A 20,411-nucleotide genomic window follows, 5' to 3' on the forward strand; every position below is an offset into this window, starting at 1 on the left:
AGAGACAGGACTTGTTTGGTGTTTATTTTCCCCTTTTGAAGCACAATGACTCAAGACCACCGTGAGGATGTTTTTTAAATGAAGGTGTTGCCTATGACTAGAGCTACATCTACAGCATGGCCATCGCCAACTGACCAAGGCAGCTGGTGACAGGAAGCTTACACAGGTGAATTTCCACAGGTGCTTTCAAACCCAAGCATCACACACTCCCAGGGTCATTCTAGACTTGGTCTATATTACAGGTTTTGATACAAGAAAACCTCCCATAGCCTTTCAGAAGAGATTTATGGATACCAAAAATGCCAAACTAGGATCTAAGGCTGACCTCGTATCAGTTCCTCAAATAATCCAAGGTATTGCTGCTCTGCCGTGCTGATGGAAGCAGCAACGGACTCTTGCCCGCAAAACCACGCATCAATGCGATTGCTAGTGGCAGGCTTTTCAAACACCAGTCCTACATGTAGGACAGCAGTGATAACTGCTGGGTCTTTAAACCAGCTACTTGCATCTGAATACAGAAAATTAAGGTTTTTGAGAAAAACCAGTAAATGAACTAGGAATATGAACTACCAAAACTGAGCTTAAGTTGTAAACAGATTTATATTTATAATATTTACCTACTTAATCCTCAAGCCAAAGGCTATCTAGGACCTCGGAGCACAGGACACCAAAACAACTTACCCACCCCCTTTACATTATTACAGTTGAGTTTCTGTAGGCATGAAGCCAACAGTAAACATTAAATCAATGGAAATGCAAAAGCTTTACTTTCAGAAGACAGCAGGAATTTAAAACATTGGAAAAGCGGGCCTGCAGACAACACCGCTATCTGAACGTTACAGGTGCTGTAATTCCTCATTCCCTCCCTTCACGCCCCCCCCCCCCGTGATAATACAAGGCAACATAAATATTCTCAGCTAAAAAGGAATCTGTACAGAGAACAACTGTACATTTGATGTGACCACAGAACTGCAGGTATGACAAAATTATTCTGCTCCCACTGAAAAAGAGAATACAAGAGGGCCCCATGGTTACAGGTTCAGCTGAAACCTGTGATGCAAGCCCAAAAATGTAGAAACTGCACCAGCAATCAGAACAATTATCTAGTTTGGACTCCTTCAGATTTGCAGCATAACAAAGGCATTTTACAGAGCAACATTCAGGAGAAAATGTTATCCAGGCAAGGACTGTCTGCAAGCAAGATAGGAGAGTTTAGTAACATGCACTGCACTTGTTCTCCAGATAGCAGCAGTTGCTCCTGTTCTTTGCCCTTTTTGATATGAATCACAGTAGCAACAGAGAGAAATATGTACTTAAAAAACCCAAAGCAGAATTATGCATGTAGAAGAAAAATGTTTGAAGTGTTGTGCAATTTATTTTAACTATTGAAACTCACTAAAAATGCTGTCGCTAATAAATATTCATAAACTCTTCCCTGTGCTGTGAGATTCAGAAACTACCAAGATTAATTCTTTATATAAAAAGTATGCTTCTAAGCCCTGATATCTGTTCCAGTTTATTGTCCTTTTTTCCCCCCTTCTCTCTCTCTCTTTTTTTTTTTAAACTGTGATAACTTATGGAAACTAATACTTGTCCACAGTTTTACTTTGTGTACCCCAGAGACATCCTGTGTTTCATGGAGCCCTGGTTATACCAATATAATACAGTAAAATAATAATAAATTAAACAAATACAGGTGCATTTGGAAAAAAAAACAAACCAAAACCAAACCACACTGTCAAATGCTGGTCTCCACATTAAGAGATCAAGGATTTAGATGCAACGTACTACAGATCCTGCCATCAAAAAAACATTCAAATGAGGAAACAAAAATTTGCACGTTTTAAAAATTAAACACAAATCCCACCTTGATGTTATCTCACCCATGCCTATAACAACCTCTTGCTGTGCCCACATTTGCAGTTATTCATTTACACCTCAGGAGGCAGCCTGGAGATGAGAGTAGTACAATAAAATAATTACCTGAAACATTTTTAAAAAAATACCCGTTAAACAAATTACCTTAACTGGCAGCACTTAAAATTGGTAAATTTTTTCTTTTTCCCTATTTAAAAAAAAGTTGCATAGCTGTAAGATTTTGCTTTGCTGCATTTTTTTTTTGTTGTTTTTACTCACAAGCAGTAAAAGAGACGTTTTAGTTACTTAAATAGCAATACAATGTGCAGATTTCAACAATCCCTATCACTTGATCAATATAAATTAGTTACCTGTCCTGGTTTTACTCTTTGGACTGCATTGTGACAAAGGTTTAGTTACAAAATTTTGAAATATAGTATTCCTATGCAGAGAAGTTTATGTTTTCTGTTCTTGAGAAAAGTGAAGAACGTAAAACAGGGTGTGAATTCAGTAAATTAAGGTCACACTGTTAGATTATATTTAGTTTGCCATTTACTCTTCTTCAGCCAACGAGAAGGTGAAAACGTTCCCACTCAAAACCGGGGCCATCCTCCTGCAAGGGTCTCAGATAGCATGTATCGAACGTCTCCGCTTCCACCTGAGGCAGTAGGAAAACACGTCCAATAACCTGCTTCTTCACAGAACCAGAAGTTAGGCTGAAATTAGGAACTTTGGCCTTCGATACAAAGTAATGTCAGTCATGTCTGTGGGGAGTCGATTGTTACAGAATGTGCAGCATTTTCAAAATCCCTGTGTGTCCTTTGCATGAGTGTTTGGTATACCGAGCACTACTGGCAAATAACCGGTGTCTGCAATGCGTTTTCCATGTCACTGTCCATCTTTGCCTTTTCCAGCCACAAAGAACTGTAAGTCTCAAGCCAGGCACGCTGTGTTCAGCATGGGAACCTCACATCTCCTATGTTTTCTGATCAGTGGAAGCAGCTGTTGAAAAAGCAGAACACAAAGTACCATCATTTCAGCTATTTCAGTATGTAACACACTCAAATAGCAGGAGCACAACCACCGTGTTCCCCTTCCCCTTTTCCCTAAGCCCCCATTTGTCACCATCTCTGCAGTGAAAAAAAGCAAATAGAATTTAAGATGAGCTTAGACACCCGTGAGCATGTACAGAGACAAACGTGTTCATAAACAGCAGGTGGGCTTCTTCCACAATTCAGTTGTTGGGGGCAACACAGGAAACGTGTTTATTATTTTCGGCTAATGCTGCCCTGAGGTTAAAACAGTTATCCCTGCAGCACGATACCTTCCTTCAGGTTTTCTCTGCTACCCCTGCAACAACCATAGCACTGCAATGTGACCTGCAACACGGGCTCACGAAGCAATATGAAACAAATGGACAAATAAGCGGCAATGATGAAATCTTCAGATATTTTTTTTAATTTACATCAGAAAAACAAAACCAAACCCTCAGCTACCAGCCAGTTTCAGATATTTCAATTTCTCTAAGAATTATGATGACTGTTGGTGTGTTTTGTAAGGCTTAGGGGCAGTTGTTTAATGCAAGATAAAGTTCTTGAACTAGTCTACTAAAGCATAAACCTATCCTTTAAACCTTTGACATTGATTGCAGATCTGCAATCATTAACACAAAACATAAGCTGGAAAAATGTGAACCTCTGTGAGATGGCATGGATAGAAACATGTCAACATTTTAAATTTATTTATATATTTTAAACATTCTGGAATGAATTAACATGAAAGTGGTTTTGAAAATACCTAGTTTCAACTTTTTCATATGATTCCAAAAGCTTTCCGTCAGAAGTAAATGCCAGTACTCATGGAACAATCCAAAATTACACAATTGTATTATTTTAATTTTGTTTCATTTCCATGGAAAAAATACTCTTTAAAAGTTAATGCTAAAGCTTTATTGGCACTGACTTGTCACTTTCCAGTACTAAAACAGGAATACATCGTTTCAGCCCATGCCATATAAGGACGCAGAAACCTTTTACATATTGCAATACACGTCAATACTTACTGATTAATATTGCAGTTCTGAGACACAGTAGCAAATTCACAAATTAAAAAAAATAGCATAAAGAGTTCTTTCAGACAATCAAGATATTTATTGTTGAAATGTACATGTCTAAAAATAAATATTACCTAAAAACATGAATCTTGTCTTAATCTGATGGATGCTCAGGGCAAGATCTATTTACTTCAAACCATTCATCTATGCAGCTGTTGGATTCAAGACAAAAATGAAAACAATTGATGTGAATATCTCAGTAACATTCAGCAGTAAGATATTAATATAAATTGGTTTCCCATAATTTCAATGACTAGTAGAATTGTATATTATACAGAGAAGTATATGTACCTGTACACATCACTGGAAAATTTAATAACCCCAAACCACAGTACTATTTGGATATTAAACACTGTTGAAAAACTAGATTTCCTAGGTGTTAAAATTTTCTAAGGAAGCATTTTACAAGTTAATAGCCAGCTTTTATACACAGGTTCCTTCACTACTAGCACTATCATCTTGCTTGTATCATTCACTGCCATTTTACTTTCTGTAGTTACAGACACTTGTGAGAATAAATATAAAATAGGTTTAAAAAGTGTTCTCCCCTCTTCCCCATCAAGTCTATTAGCATTTGACAAATCTTAAGCACACACAACCTAAGCTAGCCCTAGCCATGAGGTGCACTCCTTCCCCACACAGGTGATTTTGTGTTATTTTTCCTCTGGGCTTTTCATGCAAGCATGGGAAGACTATAGTAAGGACAACTGACCTCAAATACCTTGGTGGAGATGCAGAAAGATGTCATTTTAAAAACATTTTTAGGGTTGCTGTTGTTTCTTTGTTGTTTGTTTGGTTTTTAAATCTACAAAGCAATTAAGTTTTAGTGCTCCTTTAAGCATGCCTTAAAGGAGTTACCCAATAAATGCAACCTTCTGGAATTTTATACGCATCCTGGAGGAATACTTGCCCTTTATGATATATGCAGAGGCAAGGCAGCCGTGCTATCGTATCTCCTTGCTGCAGCTCTTCCAGGCATATTGCACACTCCCCAGCATCTTTACTCAGCACATCCTCTGAAAAAAGAGCACAAAGTTAAATGGTTAAAAAGCAGACTACCGCAAGCAAAATGTTCTTTATGCAGAACATCAAGGACAGCTACAGAAGATACTCCTTGTCCTGCAGAAAGTCCTGTCAAGGTGAGGATCAGTCACACACCAGCTGACTGAAGATTCCTGATGGAAGACATCTTAGCAGCTCAAATTAAAATATGGTTATGATTCAGTTTCTTGCCTGAACAACAGAGTCATAGCTCAAAATGAAGTTCTGTAGGAAGATACCCATATGGAGAAGAGGGGTAGCCATAATCAACCGCCAGTATCCCTTTGGTGTTTACATTCTCCCAGCAGATCCATACCCCACCACACAGGCTGCTCTGATCTGAGCTCAGAAACCTGTGCTCTGAACCACACAGCTGCAGCAGACAGGCTGTGCTGCCAGCCCCAGGGATTAAGCATTGGAGAAGTTGGGTTCTTCATACAGATGGTATGTAATGTCTCTAGGGCTTTGAGGAGTCGAGCTGGGTGGGTTTTACGACCTGTACCTTCTTCCCCGTGCTCACTATGGAGGTTAAGTTCAAGCCTGAACGTTACACTTCCCCAGACAGGACACTGTACGTAATTAATTAGGTAAAGATCTTTTTAACTTCTAACCACTTAGCCTATCATTGGCTTTTTTTTTTTTTTTTTACTCTCCTACTCATCTCTCTTCTATACACCTGGCTTTCTTTTACCAGCCTTGCTGGTACTCATATTTCACACATTCAACCTCCTTTTCTCACCATATCAGCATGTTCTACAACATCCCATCCACCTCTTCCTCAATGCAAAGAATAAAACTGTTAGCAAGAGGAATGGGAATTTTCCTTCAGGGAAAGACCAGTGCTGTATAGCTCCAATGACCCTAAATTATTGGAGATACTGAATTTTTTGCAGCATGACCAAGTCCTAAAACAAAGGAGGAGAAAGTAAGTTACCAGGAATGCACAAGAGTTGGCTTTCACACAGAAGTTTCTGGGAATATATATTATTTTTAATAAAAACCTTCTCTCTTGGACACTTCTCCAGCCAGAACGTGGGATGCAGAATTCAGTCTTAGCACAAAGCAAAACAGGAGATCACGTAAGCCCTTGTTTGCCAGAAGCAGGTTAAAAGCTGCAGTTAGATGCGACCTCACACAGCACACAGAGCATTCCCAACAAGGGACCACATAGCAACCAGGTTGGCAAACTCTGGCAGATAAGAAAGGTGCACACTTGGCAAAATAAAGCCCACGCATTCCTGTGAAACTGTGGAAGCGTGAAAAGCTTCCCCTTCTTAACCAAAAGGAGCCTAAAGGACTGTTTATGGAGAGTATAGTTCCCAGGTATGACTGAGAAACCGCCAGCTCTATGTTATTCTCTCCAGTGTCTCCAATACTCCTCACCACGGCATTCCAAACACCTAGAAAATGACAAGCAGACAAGTAAAAAAGCTATCAGGGCAGCAAAAAGAGAAATGAAATTAGGTCTACTTTGTTTCTCTTAGAATGACAGCAAGCTGTCTTGCAGGTGCTTGGGTTTCTAAAACAGTGCTTATTTCAGTCTCTGCTGTATTCATTGGTTATGCTAAAAATACTGTCACGTGTGTGGCATCCTCATGAGGTTATGTGAATATCCGACACAAAGTGAACTGTCATGAAGAAAAATATTTGAAACAAAGTAATAAACAATATATATCCACCACAATGAAGAAAATAAAAAACGTGTTTTACACACAGTAACATTATCCATAGGCATTGTATTAACAAATTGCTTCTGTTCTTCTATCAGAAGCTGTAAGCTTCCAAGGATATTAGAGTTACCTAAGAGACAAAGCAATTTAAAACAATACAAAAGATCTTAAGGACTTTTAACTGTCATTACAAAATCCTGACACGAAAAACATGCCCAGAAGAGGGTGCTAAGGATAAATGCTTCCTTGAGGTTGGTTTTCGGTTTGATTTTTTAAATTATTTTTAAAATAAAGAGATACTTTAATATTTGGCACCAGTAGGCAAAGAGTCTCCAGACAGTATTGTCCTGCGACAGAGATATTAATCTTTGCCTGAGGCTCTCAGACACTCCTGTCCTAAACTGTCTGTTTGCACAAGTACTTTGCCAAAAGTCCTGTGAGCAGACCTACCCTCTTCCCACAGTTCGATTGCAGGAAGAAGTGCCATTCAAGCATGTATCATATACACAGAGCATACTTGATAAAAAGTCATTTTTTCCATGGAATCACTTTATCAGATCAGCAGCTGGTACCCAAAACAAAATGACACTAAGACACCTCCAGTGAATTAAACCCCCGGCTTCCTGCCTCAGCACTCTCAAGAGGGAACCATTTAGTCAAACTTTGATGGCAAAAATTAAAAAGCTGTCCAATAAAAATACAATTTATAAAAGACAACATTCCTGTGAACTGTTTTCCCATCATTCTCTATTGTACATGTCTGGCTTATCGTGCGCTCCCCAGACTGAACAACGCTTGGGTCTGAGCTCCTGCAGAGCAATTTAACAAGGTTCTGCACCTTTTGGCTATTGTTAGGACAAGATGCCAATTTAAACAGTTGTTTCTCCCACCAGGTCTGGCGTAAGTGTCTCAGACTCCTTTTCTTCCCTCCAGTACTCCCCAGCTGCCACGAGCCTCCCTCTTGCCAATACCGGCCCTAATGCACAATCCCAGGCAAACAGCTTGCCACCCTCCCTGGCTTCACCCCAGACTTTCCCACCGAGATGAGCCACCGGACACCCATTGGTCTTTTGCCCCGTTGTGCCCAGGGGAGCTGGAGAGAACGCTGAGGATGGCTGGCATGGACAGGGCCTCAGAAACACGGTGGAGTTCTGCCATCCCTGCAGGAGAGACTTTGTTAACAGGTTTCAATGCTCTCCCTCTGGAACAACTAGGAGTAGGCGTTCCCTACTTCTTTTGTCAACCTTATGAATCCTACCAGGCTCTCATGCAAGAGAAAAAGCATAAATACTGAAGGAATTAGTATAAAATACCTAACTGCTATAAATGCCCACATTGCAACTTGGCACTGCACGTTAACAGACTCCAAACCCATGTAATTATGCTTATAATTGATTACACATGTAGAGTGATGACAGCAAAACCAAATCCTTCAAGGACCTACAACACTTGGGGTCTGACTCCCTTTTCACCATTTTAGGTGATTCAGATCAACAATCCCTCATGAACAAAGAGGAGTGAAAAAACCTGTTAGACCTGGATCTGGTCAGAAAGTCTTCTGTAGTTGTTTCATACAGCACTCTCCTGTCCAACACTGGCTTGTACCAGATGGAAGTCAGGTTAAGGGCCATTTAATGCTAACTTTTAAATGTATCCGTTACGGCAAAATGTGTAAATCATTTTACATAGAAACACTGCAGTCTGAACAATTTTTTTTGTTTTCATATTTTCCTGCAATTGAATGATTCATCAGATATGTATTTTTATTTTTCTCTTAAAAAAAAAAACCAAACCCAAAACAACAGTTTGAGATCTCATCAATGTTATAATTAAAACATTTATGAGAGTGTATTACCTAAATGGAAGTGGGAAGAGGAAATAAGCAGAGGCCACATTTTTCCATTTCGCCCACACGTGGGTACGTACACAAACACTCACCACCACCCTACATCCATCTGCCTTGCACCAAATAGGAGGTAAACACTCCTCCACCCTCCCAGCTATTTGAACAAGTACTCACTAGCCAAAGACTGGTGTCAAAGATGAAATCTGGCAAAAGAGTGTAGTATTCGTCTCCTGTGTCTCCTCAAGTACTTTTTCCTCCTCTCCTCTATCCCTGGTTGATAATATTTAATACAACTGTTGTAACTTCTAGTTGTTCGTAATTTTTCCTCCTAAAATTCTGCTTTTATCTTTACTGTGTCTTGGTTTAGCCAAAAATAAATTCTACTCCACTCTTGCATTTATAGCAAAATAGTAGTACTGAATTAACCATACAATCATCTTGGCAATTCGGCACATACTTTACCAATTAAAAACTTTCTCTAGAACTTTTGAAAAATGTATCCAACAACTATCAAAGCCACTACCTCAACCATGGTTAAAATTATAGGTAACGTCTGAAATAGCCTGAAATGAAATTGTCTTTAAACTGAGGACTGCAAAAGCACATGCAATGCATACCTTACAGATTAAGTAATTAAAATCTGTGCTACTGCTTTTTGTTTTTCTTTTTTAAAACACAGATACATACAGCCCTAGGCTCAGGAAACACCAAGTCACAAATCATGGAGGCTGCAATGGTATTTGGGGGGAGATCACCTTATAGCTGCAGCATTTCATTTCTCACTAGGCATTCACTAGAAATGGAACACCAAGTTAGAAAGACCTTTGATCTAATCCAGTATGACAACTTTTAAAAATATCTGTATTTTTTTCTAAAACTTAAAAGCTTAAATGTCTGTGGAAGCTGCCACTGCAACTAGCTTAACAGTGAAGAATGACACAAAAGTGCACCCTTTCAGGAAAAAGACTGAAAGTTCCTGGAATGTGCCTTCTGAACAGTATTTTATCAGCACTAAAATTGGTAAAACAAGAGACGTAAGAGGTTAAAAAAATATAGATGAAACTTGATTAAATAGCAGGTATTACCATATGTTCGTTACACATTCAGTCATTTTTTTTTTTTGACGATTAACAGAAACCTCTCTCAGTTAAGTACTAGAGACTCGCTTTGCTTGTTTTCAAACAGAGGACATCAAGATACAGACACCTATAAACCAACATATTTCCTCACACATACAGCATTAATTTATCCAATTGCAGAATTTCATGAACTCGTGAAGTTCAACAAGGCCCTGCAAGGTCCTGCACATGGGTCAGTGCAATCCCAAGCACAAATACAGGCTGAGCAGAGAATGGATTATAAGCAGCCCTGAGGAGAAGAACTTGGGGGTGTTGGGTGGATGAGAAGCTCAACATGACCTGATAAAAGGGAGCTTGCAGCCCAGAAAGCCAACTGCATCCTGGGCTGCATCCAAAGAAGTGTGGCCAGCAGGTCAAGGGAGGTGATTCTCACCCTCTTGTGACACCCCACCTGGAGTATTGCATCCAGTTCTGGAGCCCTCAACATAAAAAGGACATGAACCTGTTGGAGCAGGTCCAGAGGAGGGCCACAAAGATGATCAGAGAGCTGGAGCACCTCTCTTATGAGGACAGGGCGAGAGAGCTGGGGCTGTTCAGCCTGGAGAAGAGAAGGCTCTGGGGAGACCTGATAGCGGTCTTCCAGTACCTAAGGGGACATACAAGAAAACTGAAGCGGGACTTTTTACAACAGCATGTAGTGATAGGACAAGGGGTGATGGCTTTAAACTGGAAATGGTTAGGTTTAGATTAAACATACGGAAGAAATCCTTTACTGTGAGAGAGGTGAGGCACTGGAACAGGTTGCACAGACAAGCTGTGGATGTCCCATCCCTGGAAATGTTCAAGGCCAGGTTGGACCGGGCTTTGAGCAACCTGGTCTAGTGGAAGATGCCCCTGCTCAGGGCAGGAGGGTTGGAACTAAATGATCTTTAAGGTCCTTTCCAACCCAAATCATTCTATGATTCTAATTTATTTTACACCTTTATCAATACTGCCTTCTTGGATGATCCAAAGTTTCTCCTTACACACTTAGAAAACAAAGTAGACCCCAAAGACCTGCATTTTCCACAGGTAACTTATTTGGTAGCCAGTAACTGTGTAAGTGATTAAAATACTCCTATTACATGTTACTGACTTGATTTACTAGATGTTTCCAGTGTCTGCCACATCTATTTTTCTCCCTCTCCATTCCTTTCCATCTATTTCCTACTACACTTTCCTCCTCTTGACACCTGTTTTCCCCAAAATATCATTCCCTCTAGATCTACTTTTTCTACCACTCCTCCTACCTTCCATCACCTCATTTCATTTACTGCTGCAATGGATGCACTGGAGAAAGAAGGACGAGATTAATATTATTAGCCACTATCTGATACAAATAATATGGACAGTCATTGTATTTGGGATTAATATCCTTGGGAGAAGTACACACTGAAATGGAAGGAAAAGGGACCATTATGTAGGGTGTGCTTTCCTCATGTAGCTCCATAACTATCTTTGCAACCTGGTACTGGTTGAGTAAAAGCTCTCTCCTAGTTCATTCTAAGCACTAGCAGAGCAAGCAGTTTATTTGGCATTCTACCTGTTCTTCAGGATTCTGGCTGCCACAAAAACAACATCCTTGATTCAACATTCTCCAACTAGGGATCATTCTTGGATGACCAGGTCAGCCCTCTGCTGCTGCTCAAAAATTGATCTGAAAGAGAGCTAATTCTTTAGTGCTCAGAGCCCTCAACAGCAGGAGAAAGATCATTCAGTTGTTACTGCAGAAGATGCTTATTTTGACACTCACAGCTTTCCAAGCTACAGGGTCTGTCAGCAGATTTAGCAAGGCAGAGCTACAGCCATTTGCTTTATTCACCCATGAAGACTGAACCTTCACAGCCAGAAGTTAAACTCGCAGTTTAACTTTCTCAGTGAGGAATATTCTTTCTGAAGAAACAGTGGGTTCCTGACCAGAAATATTTCTTACTTCTCTAATACAAGCAACCTCCTGTAAATCAGACGCAAAAAGGGAAGATTTTTTTAACATCTTATGTTTTCACTCGAACCACAGCTAAGTGGTTTTCAGGATTCATAATACCAGCAAGTTGAGCATGTAGAAATTCAGAATTCAGCTCTGCTGAGTAACTTCAATCCAAATTCCCTTTCATACTGGTGAAAAAACTAATACCCATACCCTAATCAAACATGCACACGTTGCAACTTTTATTGTGCTTCCAACAGGCACAGTAACTCCAAACACCGCTGCACCGCTTGCACGGTATTACCTAGAACTTAACGAATCTAAAACACCTTCCCCACCACAACGCACAAAACCATAACCTCTCTAAAACAAGCTAACCAGCTGCAACCAATGTGACACTTCCTCAAGTACTGACATAGTGTTTGATGAATTTGGAGGAGGGGGGCTTGTTTGGCATCTCACTCCTCACCTCTTGCAACACGGCAGCCTGTTACAATTTCCTATTCAAAGTCCAAGTGTTATCCTTGTTTTCCCCTTCCCTCTCACATTGCTTCGTCTTGGTCCAAGACTCAGATATCTATATACAAACAGACACCCACCATGAAAGACTTCCTGTACAAACATTGCCTACAGTCTTTGGTGCCTCCCCATCTTAAAACACCAAGGTAAAGGGGAGGGAGCACACCAAACAAAGTGAAAGTCGCACAAGAAAAATATTTGCAGAATAAGGCCTAAGTTGCAATACTTGATTCACAACACCAAGTTAAGCGAGAGGGAGGTGGCTGCAGAAGTTTCATTGTTTCTCTCAGCTAACCCAACATTTGAAGAATTGGATTTAGGTATTTGTGGGACATTCTGAGCTTTCAGAAGCTAATTCTGAGAAATAGCTAGATGCTTCCTGTTCAGACAGATAATGATCGGGTGTACGGTAGAGAGAAAACATTCGCTTTTTGTTGAATAAAGATAAAACCTGAAATAGTAGCAATAAAAATACATTTTAGGGAGCAGGATGAGTATAAAAGCCTGGATAGTCCTAGGTACCTGGATACAATTCTAATTAGGTAAACTAATACAGAGGGGAGAGGGATTTGTGCACTGAGGAAAACAGTTCTTTTGTAAAGAGTTTTGCTTCAGTGGCCACAAAGGAAATCTATCTGCAACTTTAAGATAAATGTTGTCAATACAAGCTACAGTTCTGAAAAAAATAAAGTAAAATAAAATAAAATAAATCCCCTGTTTAAATAGCACAGCTTTCATACAATGACCAATTAAGACATCTTGCTCAAAGACAAAGTCAGGTTTGCAACCCAGGACTCCCAGTGAAGAGCTAGGCTTTGAAAAGAGGTCAGGTGGTCTGGAAATAAAGCCCCTCACTTCCGAGCAACGACATCCATGGTCACTCCTACACTACAGGAACCAACATACCAACTTTCTCTGTCATAGAATCATAGAACAGTTCGGGTTGGAAGGGACCTTTAAAGGTCATCTAGTCCAACACCCCTGCAAGGAGCAGGGACATCCCCAACTAGATCAGGTTGCTCAGAGCCTCATCCAACCTGGCCAATCCATATTTATACTTCTAGTAGAAAGCATTGGGGTGAAACAGAAACTCATACAAGATAAAATTTATCAACCCAATTGAACATGAAACATTTCATGCTCCTGTCTTGAGATTTATTGCCAGAATGACTATGCGTTTCCACAATGATTCAAAATTCAAGAGACAATTACCTGATTGATTCTGAAACTTCAGCTTCAGCTACAGTCTTTCCAACTTTTGTTTAATCAAGCTTACAGTTTGAGATGCCCTTGAACATTAAATCATCTCACGATAGCTGAACAACTTTGTCCTCTTCCATTGACTTCTAAAGATAAGTTCCATTCACCACATTTGTAAGTATCATGTCCTTAAACTGTCAAATTTTGGTTTAGATATGGATCAAAGAGCTGCACCTGTTCAAAAACAAACCACAAATAAACAGTTTTGTCCTCCAGAACATGATGCAAAGTGACTTTGTTCCAGCCTTACCCATCCTGTACTAAGTCCCCATTCCAACTGAACTGATGTATACTTGTGTTTTGAATGACCCAAGGGGTAACTTGTTCTTGAATCATGTTCCCTGGGATGCTGTGTTTGTCCCAAGGCTTTCCCCGCCTCCCCTCAGAAACACTGCTCCTGGGAGACAAAAATACCGCTAAATATTGTCTCATCAGGAGGCAACGCAGTGAAAAGGCCTTGAATGTAGCAGTACCAAAACAGTGTCCCACCGTGCAACTTCGTCATGAATAGCATAAGCCAGCACATACCATCTGAAACAAAAGCTGCTTATTGCAGCGCATACAACAAGGAAGCTGCCTTCAGGCTGTTTTCTTAGTTTTTAATCAATACTACATGACCTCTCAGGTTATTGGGTATTAATCTTGCATGTCAGGAGTCAAATCAAAAGCAGCACGTAAAGGAGCAAACCCACAAGAAACAAAACAGCAGCAAAATAAGACTCCTTAGGAAACAGTGTAAGGACCTGTCACTTGAGGAATACCTCCTCCTCGCCTTCACAGGGTGAGAACGATGTAGACTTCTCAAGGCTAACTTTACCATCAAAGAGGATCTTACACCACAAATATGCTAGAAAAAGAAGGAGTGGTTGAGTAAATGGCCTGGGGCAACCAGAGTCTGCTGCAGTTAGAGAGGATTGTTTCTCACAGGGAGCTGGAGATAACTGGGATGAAGGAAACTTACAGAAGCAGGCAAGAAAGAAGAGTATCAGTGTGGGATTTATGCATGCAGATCTTTTATAATTTTTATTCTTTGCCAAACAATGCCTCTCATCTTTGAGCAGTAAATCAAAGCAAAATATTTAAGGGCTACTTATATGTACCTGCCAATCTGTACCAGCTCTAAGAAACTGCTATGACAGACACAAAATCAATTTAGGCCTGTTGAGAACTTAGGATTGCAATCCACAGATCCAGTCCAAAGGTGCTTGAACCACATGGTATCCCCCAGCACAAGGGGCAGAAAGTTGAGTCTTGTCACCAAGAGTGGCACATTCAAGCAAATGAGAGAGGCTTGAGGTGCAGCTTGCCTTGTGTAGCAGACGTTGACTTCTTTACTAAAGGTAAAAAACCAAAACAATAAACCTCAACCCAAACAAACCCCACTACAATCAACTAGGCATAAAACTCCTACAGTATTTATCTACGGAAGTATCTTCTGGTAGTAAATCACTCGGGAATCTAATTTTATGATTTAATGAGGAAAAGATACCACTGCGGTTAGGAGAAGGGTGAAGAATTCCTTTCATATACTGTGCAAAGATAGTTCTCTTCAAATATTTTTTCGGTCAGAAGGAAGACTTCGCTATCTTGCTGTAAGTCTGTTAAAATGAGCAACTTTGCCAAATCAAGACTAGATACTATTGCCAACAGTGTTCACAAAGACCGGGAAAGTGAAGCTGAGCATGGATGTGGCAGAGCAGATATGACCATAGATGGTTGTCTCTGACCAAGCTGAAGGTAAGATCTAAATTTGAAAAGATTTTGCAAATGCAAGATGTTGATGTGCCTGTACAAAAGGATCCTCACTGAGGTTAGGAAATCCCTGTTCCTTTGACAGCTTTTTAAAGTGACTAAGCTTATTTTAACCCCAACACGAAAGGATACCAAAACGATTGTAGAAGACAGTTTTTCCAAATGGCAAGGGTTCAACCATTCACTGTCACTGAAACTATGGTCAGAAGTCAGAGGAAATTGCTTTGTAATGATTTTAAATTAAGAAGTTTCATTCTAGTAATAGTCTGCAAGAAATTGAGAACGTGATAGGGACCTGCTGGCCTAACAAGAGCTGTGAGAACTCTCATCTAACTCAATGTAGGCAAAGCAGGCACATTAGAAACCTTCATGGAAGGAAAGGGTAGGGCAATAGTGTCCCTGAAGAGCACAGGCAGAGAGGGAAGGAAGAGAAGCAGCTCAGATGCACTTAGCTATCCTATTATTCTGGGTAACATGGGTTACTTTAACGGTGATTTTTTTTTTTTGAAGTTGGATGTAGGATTTGATTCAGTGTTTTGTTCACTTTGTCCTTTTTCAAGTTCCTATTCCAGGCTTCCTACAGGTGCTGTGAGTACAATGAGTTTTGCCAAGTCTTTTTTCCAGTCTTTTAAGATTGGCCAAGTAACTGACTCATTTCTTTGCAAGCTTGCAGAGGAGTTTGGTTCGATTTGATGCAAAATGAATGCATAGGGAGCACTAAAAGAGATGGCATGAAAGATGAAACTACAAGCCTAAGCTCAAAACAGGAGGAGGGGAGAAAAACAGGTGTGTCTGACTAAGACACTATTCTTAGGGAAGACACAATGCATTACTGAGCAACACACAATGAAAACACTGGTGCCAAAACTCAATGTGCATAAAGTCTGGCTTATTACCTCCAGTGCCAGGTGCTAGGCCTACAGGGTGCTTTTCTCAGCAGGCTTGAGATCAGCCTTCTCCAAGTTAACACTGAATGTCTGGTGTCAACGTGCATACACAGGACAGGGATATAAATCACTGCATCATTTTTACTTGCTTGTCTTTTCTGTTCACAGCAGACAGACTGCTTTTTCCAGCTATTCCAATTTTAAATGTAATTATTCTTGCAATATAGATTGAATGCAAAAAGTTCTGATAACATCAAATATTGAGTGGGAGGTTTCAAACTTATCTCAATTTTTCTTCTCTACACTAATCCATAATCCAATATTATAATTTATTCCAGCAAGCAGAGATACAGCATTTCTGCTGCGAACAGGTACCTACAGATTTACGCTATCCCAGCAAGATGCAGAGTATACGGATCTTTAATTTCAAGGTGGGGAGGTGAACCATAACAAACCTTCCTTTATATTTTGAAGCAAACAGCAATATCTAGATTCTAGCAATTAAGTAAAAAAAAAAAAAAAAAAAAAAGATACCCACATGATTTCAATAGTATTCAATCATGATCATTCACAACTAAGAACACAAAAAGATTAACATTGGAGATATGTTTAAAAAGTCCCCACAGACAATTCTCCAGTATTTGTTCAAAGCTTCATGCACATAATCTGGCAGTATACTTCTACAACCATATTAAAGTTTTATTTTTCTCTTCATTTTTAAAAAGTTACCAAGCTATCAAAACTATTGGACACCATTATGACAACAAGGTTTTTCAGCTGGTAAAGCCATGGACTGAAATACATTTCCTTGGAACTGGGGTAGGCTGGGGGGGAATTTACACGTCAACCAAACAACTCCTCCCTCAACTCTTCACCTCAAATAAACAAACATTATTTATGGGCTAAAAATTATCATTGAATACTACATTATTGCTCTAGCTACATGAAGGCTACGCAATACCTAATGTTATACATGAAGACTACCTAATTAAACTTCACACAAGAAAGGAGGAGACGAGGAACACGGTCAAAATGAAGAAAGGTTGATACGGCTTTAAATTACAGATAGCTATTAGGGCAGGGTTAAAACGGAAGTTATCCAAGGTTTTTATGAGGAAACTTTAACAAGGTCTCCTAAGTGTTAATATAGTTCAGTGGTAAATCTAGCAATAGTGAAGCTTTTTGTGTTTCAGCTGTTTAAGCAGTGATGATAATCCCCAGTTTAGAAGTGAGAGTACTCTTATCACAATAACAGTGTTCTCACCCAGCTTGTTTCTGAAGTTAGGCTTGTTCTACCACTGAACCCCCCTGCAAAAACTGGACTGACTTCTTTTGTCATTGAAAGGTTGAGTCTGCAACTCAGAAGCACAAGACTACTTAAATAATCAAAAGGTAGCAGGTTTTAAAGCAAGATTTTAATGTGAAGGGGAAAAAAAATTACAAGTGACATTTCAGGCAATACTTTCAATTGATCCGCCCTTGGGGCAGTTTCTGAGCAAGGAGTGCCTCTTATTTTTTTATATTTCTTTAGAAAAAAAAAAAAACATGATCTGCGAATAATCTGTTCTAGTTCCTGCAAAACAGTGAGGAATTTAAGAAAGGAAATACCATGAAATTCCTACACAGATCTCTCAATCTCAGCAAGATGTAATTTGGCATTTATTTTTAAAACTACTTGAAATTTTTAGGCTTTTATTTCAAAATCCAGCCAATGTAACCTATTCTCTAAGATTAGGAAAAGCTGTCTATTTTCAAAGGTTTTGTTTCCACAGAGCAACTGCAAAAAAAAGAGTCCGTTTGCTGCTAACAAAGGAGTAAAATCTCAAGGTTTTAGAGGTATCAGCTTTAAAGACTGCAGAATTACCATACAAAACTAGGAACATTATTTCCCCTGAAGCTAAATTCCCAGCAGTCACAAGACTGCAGCAATTGCAGACACGATTTATGACATCCTCTGAATGACCTCTCAAAGCTGAAGACTGATTAAGTGTAAGACACGGAAGGTAGCTCCTGTCTTCCCGCGTCACATGATGCAGAGTCACAGCACAGCGAACGTTTGCTACCGAGCGGACAAAACTGTCCCTCGGCTTTCTACTGCATGCAGCACTGCACCGCCTTTATAGAAGGGGAAACACAACGATATACAGTGCAATGTATCGGGGGCTCTTCTAACCCGATCTGTATCGCTCCTCGCGTCACCCGCAGATGTTCTTTGCGGCACTGGTTCACAGGTGTATCTGTCATTTTCTAGGGCAAGAATTGTCACTTGACTTTAGCAGTACCATCAGTACTAAAGCAAGACAACAGCAGTCTCTGAGCTTAGGAGTAGCTTATAAGAAAAAGAAACAACTTGAGCTATTCAGGATATGAATGATCCCATTTTCTCTGTTTCTTGCAGAAACAAGCAGGCTTGTTCTATAGTTGTCAAAAGCTTTACTGTATTTATCCAGTGCTGCATATAAAACATTCCCATGGTACATGTATGCATTCATATAACGTTGATCCAAATGTACTGAGAAAATAATTGTTGTCCTGCTTTGAAGAACTGAATTAAGTATGAGGTGACATTGCAGCTATTTTGGCCAGGAGTGATTTGCAATGGCTCCGTCACAGGAAGTTCAGTCTAGCAGATTTAGGCCTGGCTCGAGGGAAAGTGTGCAGAGAATCGCCCGCCAAGTATCCTTCTCCTCAAAGGTTCATTAAAAGACTAAATCACATTCACAACAAATCAAAGAAAAAATTAAGATATGAACGAATGTGATCTCTTCAGTGTGTCCCACTCAGCAAGATCCAAGCGTGCCGACTTTACTTCATCGCAGAAAGAAAATTCAGCATAATCTATTGAGCATGAACCATGAAAGTAAGCTGTCATAGCTTCTTTACAGATCTATGCCTCCCTTTCTCTTACATGAAAAGTAAAATAATAAGCAATATTGGTACCTCAACCACCATCACTAAACCTCCAAGATTATATCTTACCAAGATAAATGCGGCAGTCTGCGGTTCTGGAAACTGCTGTTCCAGATATTCGAAGAAATTCCCTCCCGGTTACACCATGTTTCCATTTCAGGAACTTTCTTTACAGCCACACCATTAGAAACACATAGCTTGCTTTTTTTACTCCGTAGCAAAGGGTTGACAGTTTGTGGGTGTGGAGGACAGATAAGAGACTGCAGTCTCTAAAAGTGCTGCAACTCCATGCTATCACAGACTGACCCAATTCATCCACTCACTGAGGCTGAAACGGGGTCACCAAAGCAGGTCCTACCCCCTCTAAGAGGTAGGTACATGCTGAACTTGACTGTGGTTTTATTTAGTGACATTTGTCAGCTTTACTCTTTAAAATGAACAAATCTCCCTCTCAACAAACTGGAACTGTAACAGGCTGCTTTTGCAGTGATGCTCTTCTCTGAGGTACCAAACACTGCTGAAGGAGAGATTTGGGATGGCTGGAAGGAAATATAGCTTTATTGAGCAATAGGGAGGAAGAGCTAGAGTTTGCCACTCTTCCTCTTGGCAGTCTGGTTTGGATGAGTAGCTACCCACAGCCTACACTGGCAAACACCAGTGAAAGTTTCCTCCTTGTTCAAACATTACCAACAACTCCCAAAGGCGGAAGTACAAACTAATCAATATATTTTAATCCAGTTTTTCAAATACAATTTCCCTCCTCAAAATTGTAACAATGATTTGCAAGACAAGCTACGAAAAGTCTGAGCTGATATTGTACCAGTCCACAGAATAACAGCCGTGCAAATGTCTGAGATAAAATTTTATTTACTATAATAATGTTCTACTGTCACTACATTAAGCAAAATCTCAAAGTTCAACAGATGTTCAACAGCTACAATTATTTTCAAGAACTACTGAATAAAAGAGCTTTAAAGCATCGGGGAAACTGACTGAACCTCCTATGTACTCTGGAGGAAGTTCATGAGTACCCAAGATCAAAACAAGTAAATATCACTATTTTAACTGCAAGCTCAGGGTAAGTGTCTGTTTACATGTTCAGTTAAACTACCTTAAAAAGCATGCTCTTCTCCCTCCCCAGTACCCCTGAGGACAAAGCACAGAATCATCTAGGGCAGAGCAAGAAGCTAGAAACTTTTAGCCAAGAATCTTGTTAAATTCCAAAAACGGAAGAATTGAGAAACTCTATTGAGAATTTTATATCTCAGATAAAGTGGAATGAAAAAATTGTTTTGCCTTAGTATTATTTTGTAATACTTTGCTGAAAGTCTAGTCCTATTAAAGGATGAGGACAAGGAGGAAGGCTTAAGCTTTTCCGGGCAGACTGGCAAGATGCCCTCTTGCAAGGTCTTTTAGGGTATGATCTGAGGAACCCTGGCAGAGAACTGAACCTGAAGTTAGCAGTTCCCTTCATTCCAGACTGAAGTTTTGAGTGCATCACTCAAAACAGT

General features: G+C 39.9%; 1 protein-coding gene across 1 annotated transcript in view; it reads right to left on the reverse strand.

Annotated features, from left to right (window-relative positions):
• Window positions 1–975: 975 nt before the first annotated feature.
• ZNRF2 (zinc and ring finger 2) overlaps window positions 976–20,411 on the reverse strand; it is a 56,383-nt gene continuing 36,947 nt past the window's right edge. Inside the window, exons 3-5 of the mRNA XM_086742778.1 lie at window positions 4,881–4,986; window positions 4,045–4,122; window positions 976–2,859 (exon numbers count right to left, since the gene is read on the reverse strand). Coding sequence (XP_086598904.1) covers window positions 4,065–4,122; window positions 4,881–4,986 — 164 coding nt within the window. The 3' untranslated portion in view covers window positions 976–2,859; window positions 4,045–4,064. The remainder of the gene's footprint in view (window positions 2,860–4,044; window positions 4,123–4,880; window positions 4,987–20,411) is intronic.

The sequence above is a fragment of the Chlamydotis macqueenii genome, chromosome 2 (genome assembly GCF_036417535.1).
Source record: "Chlamydotis macqueenii isolate bChlMac1 chromosome 2, bChlMac1.mat, whole genome shotgun sequence".
NCBI classification, from domain to species: domain Eukaryota; kingdom Metazoa; phylum Chordata; class Aves; order Otidiformes; family Otididae; genus Chlamydotis; species Chlamydotis macqueenii.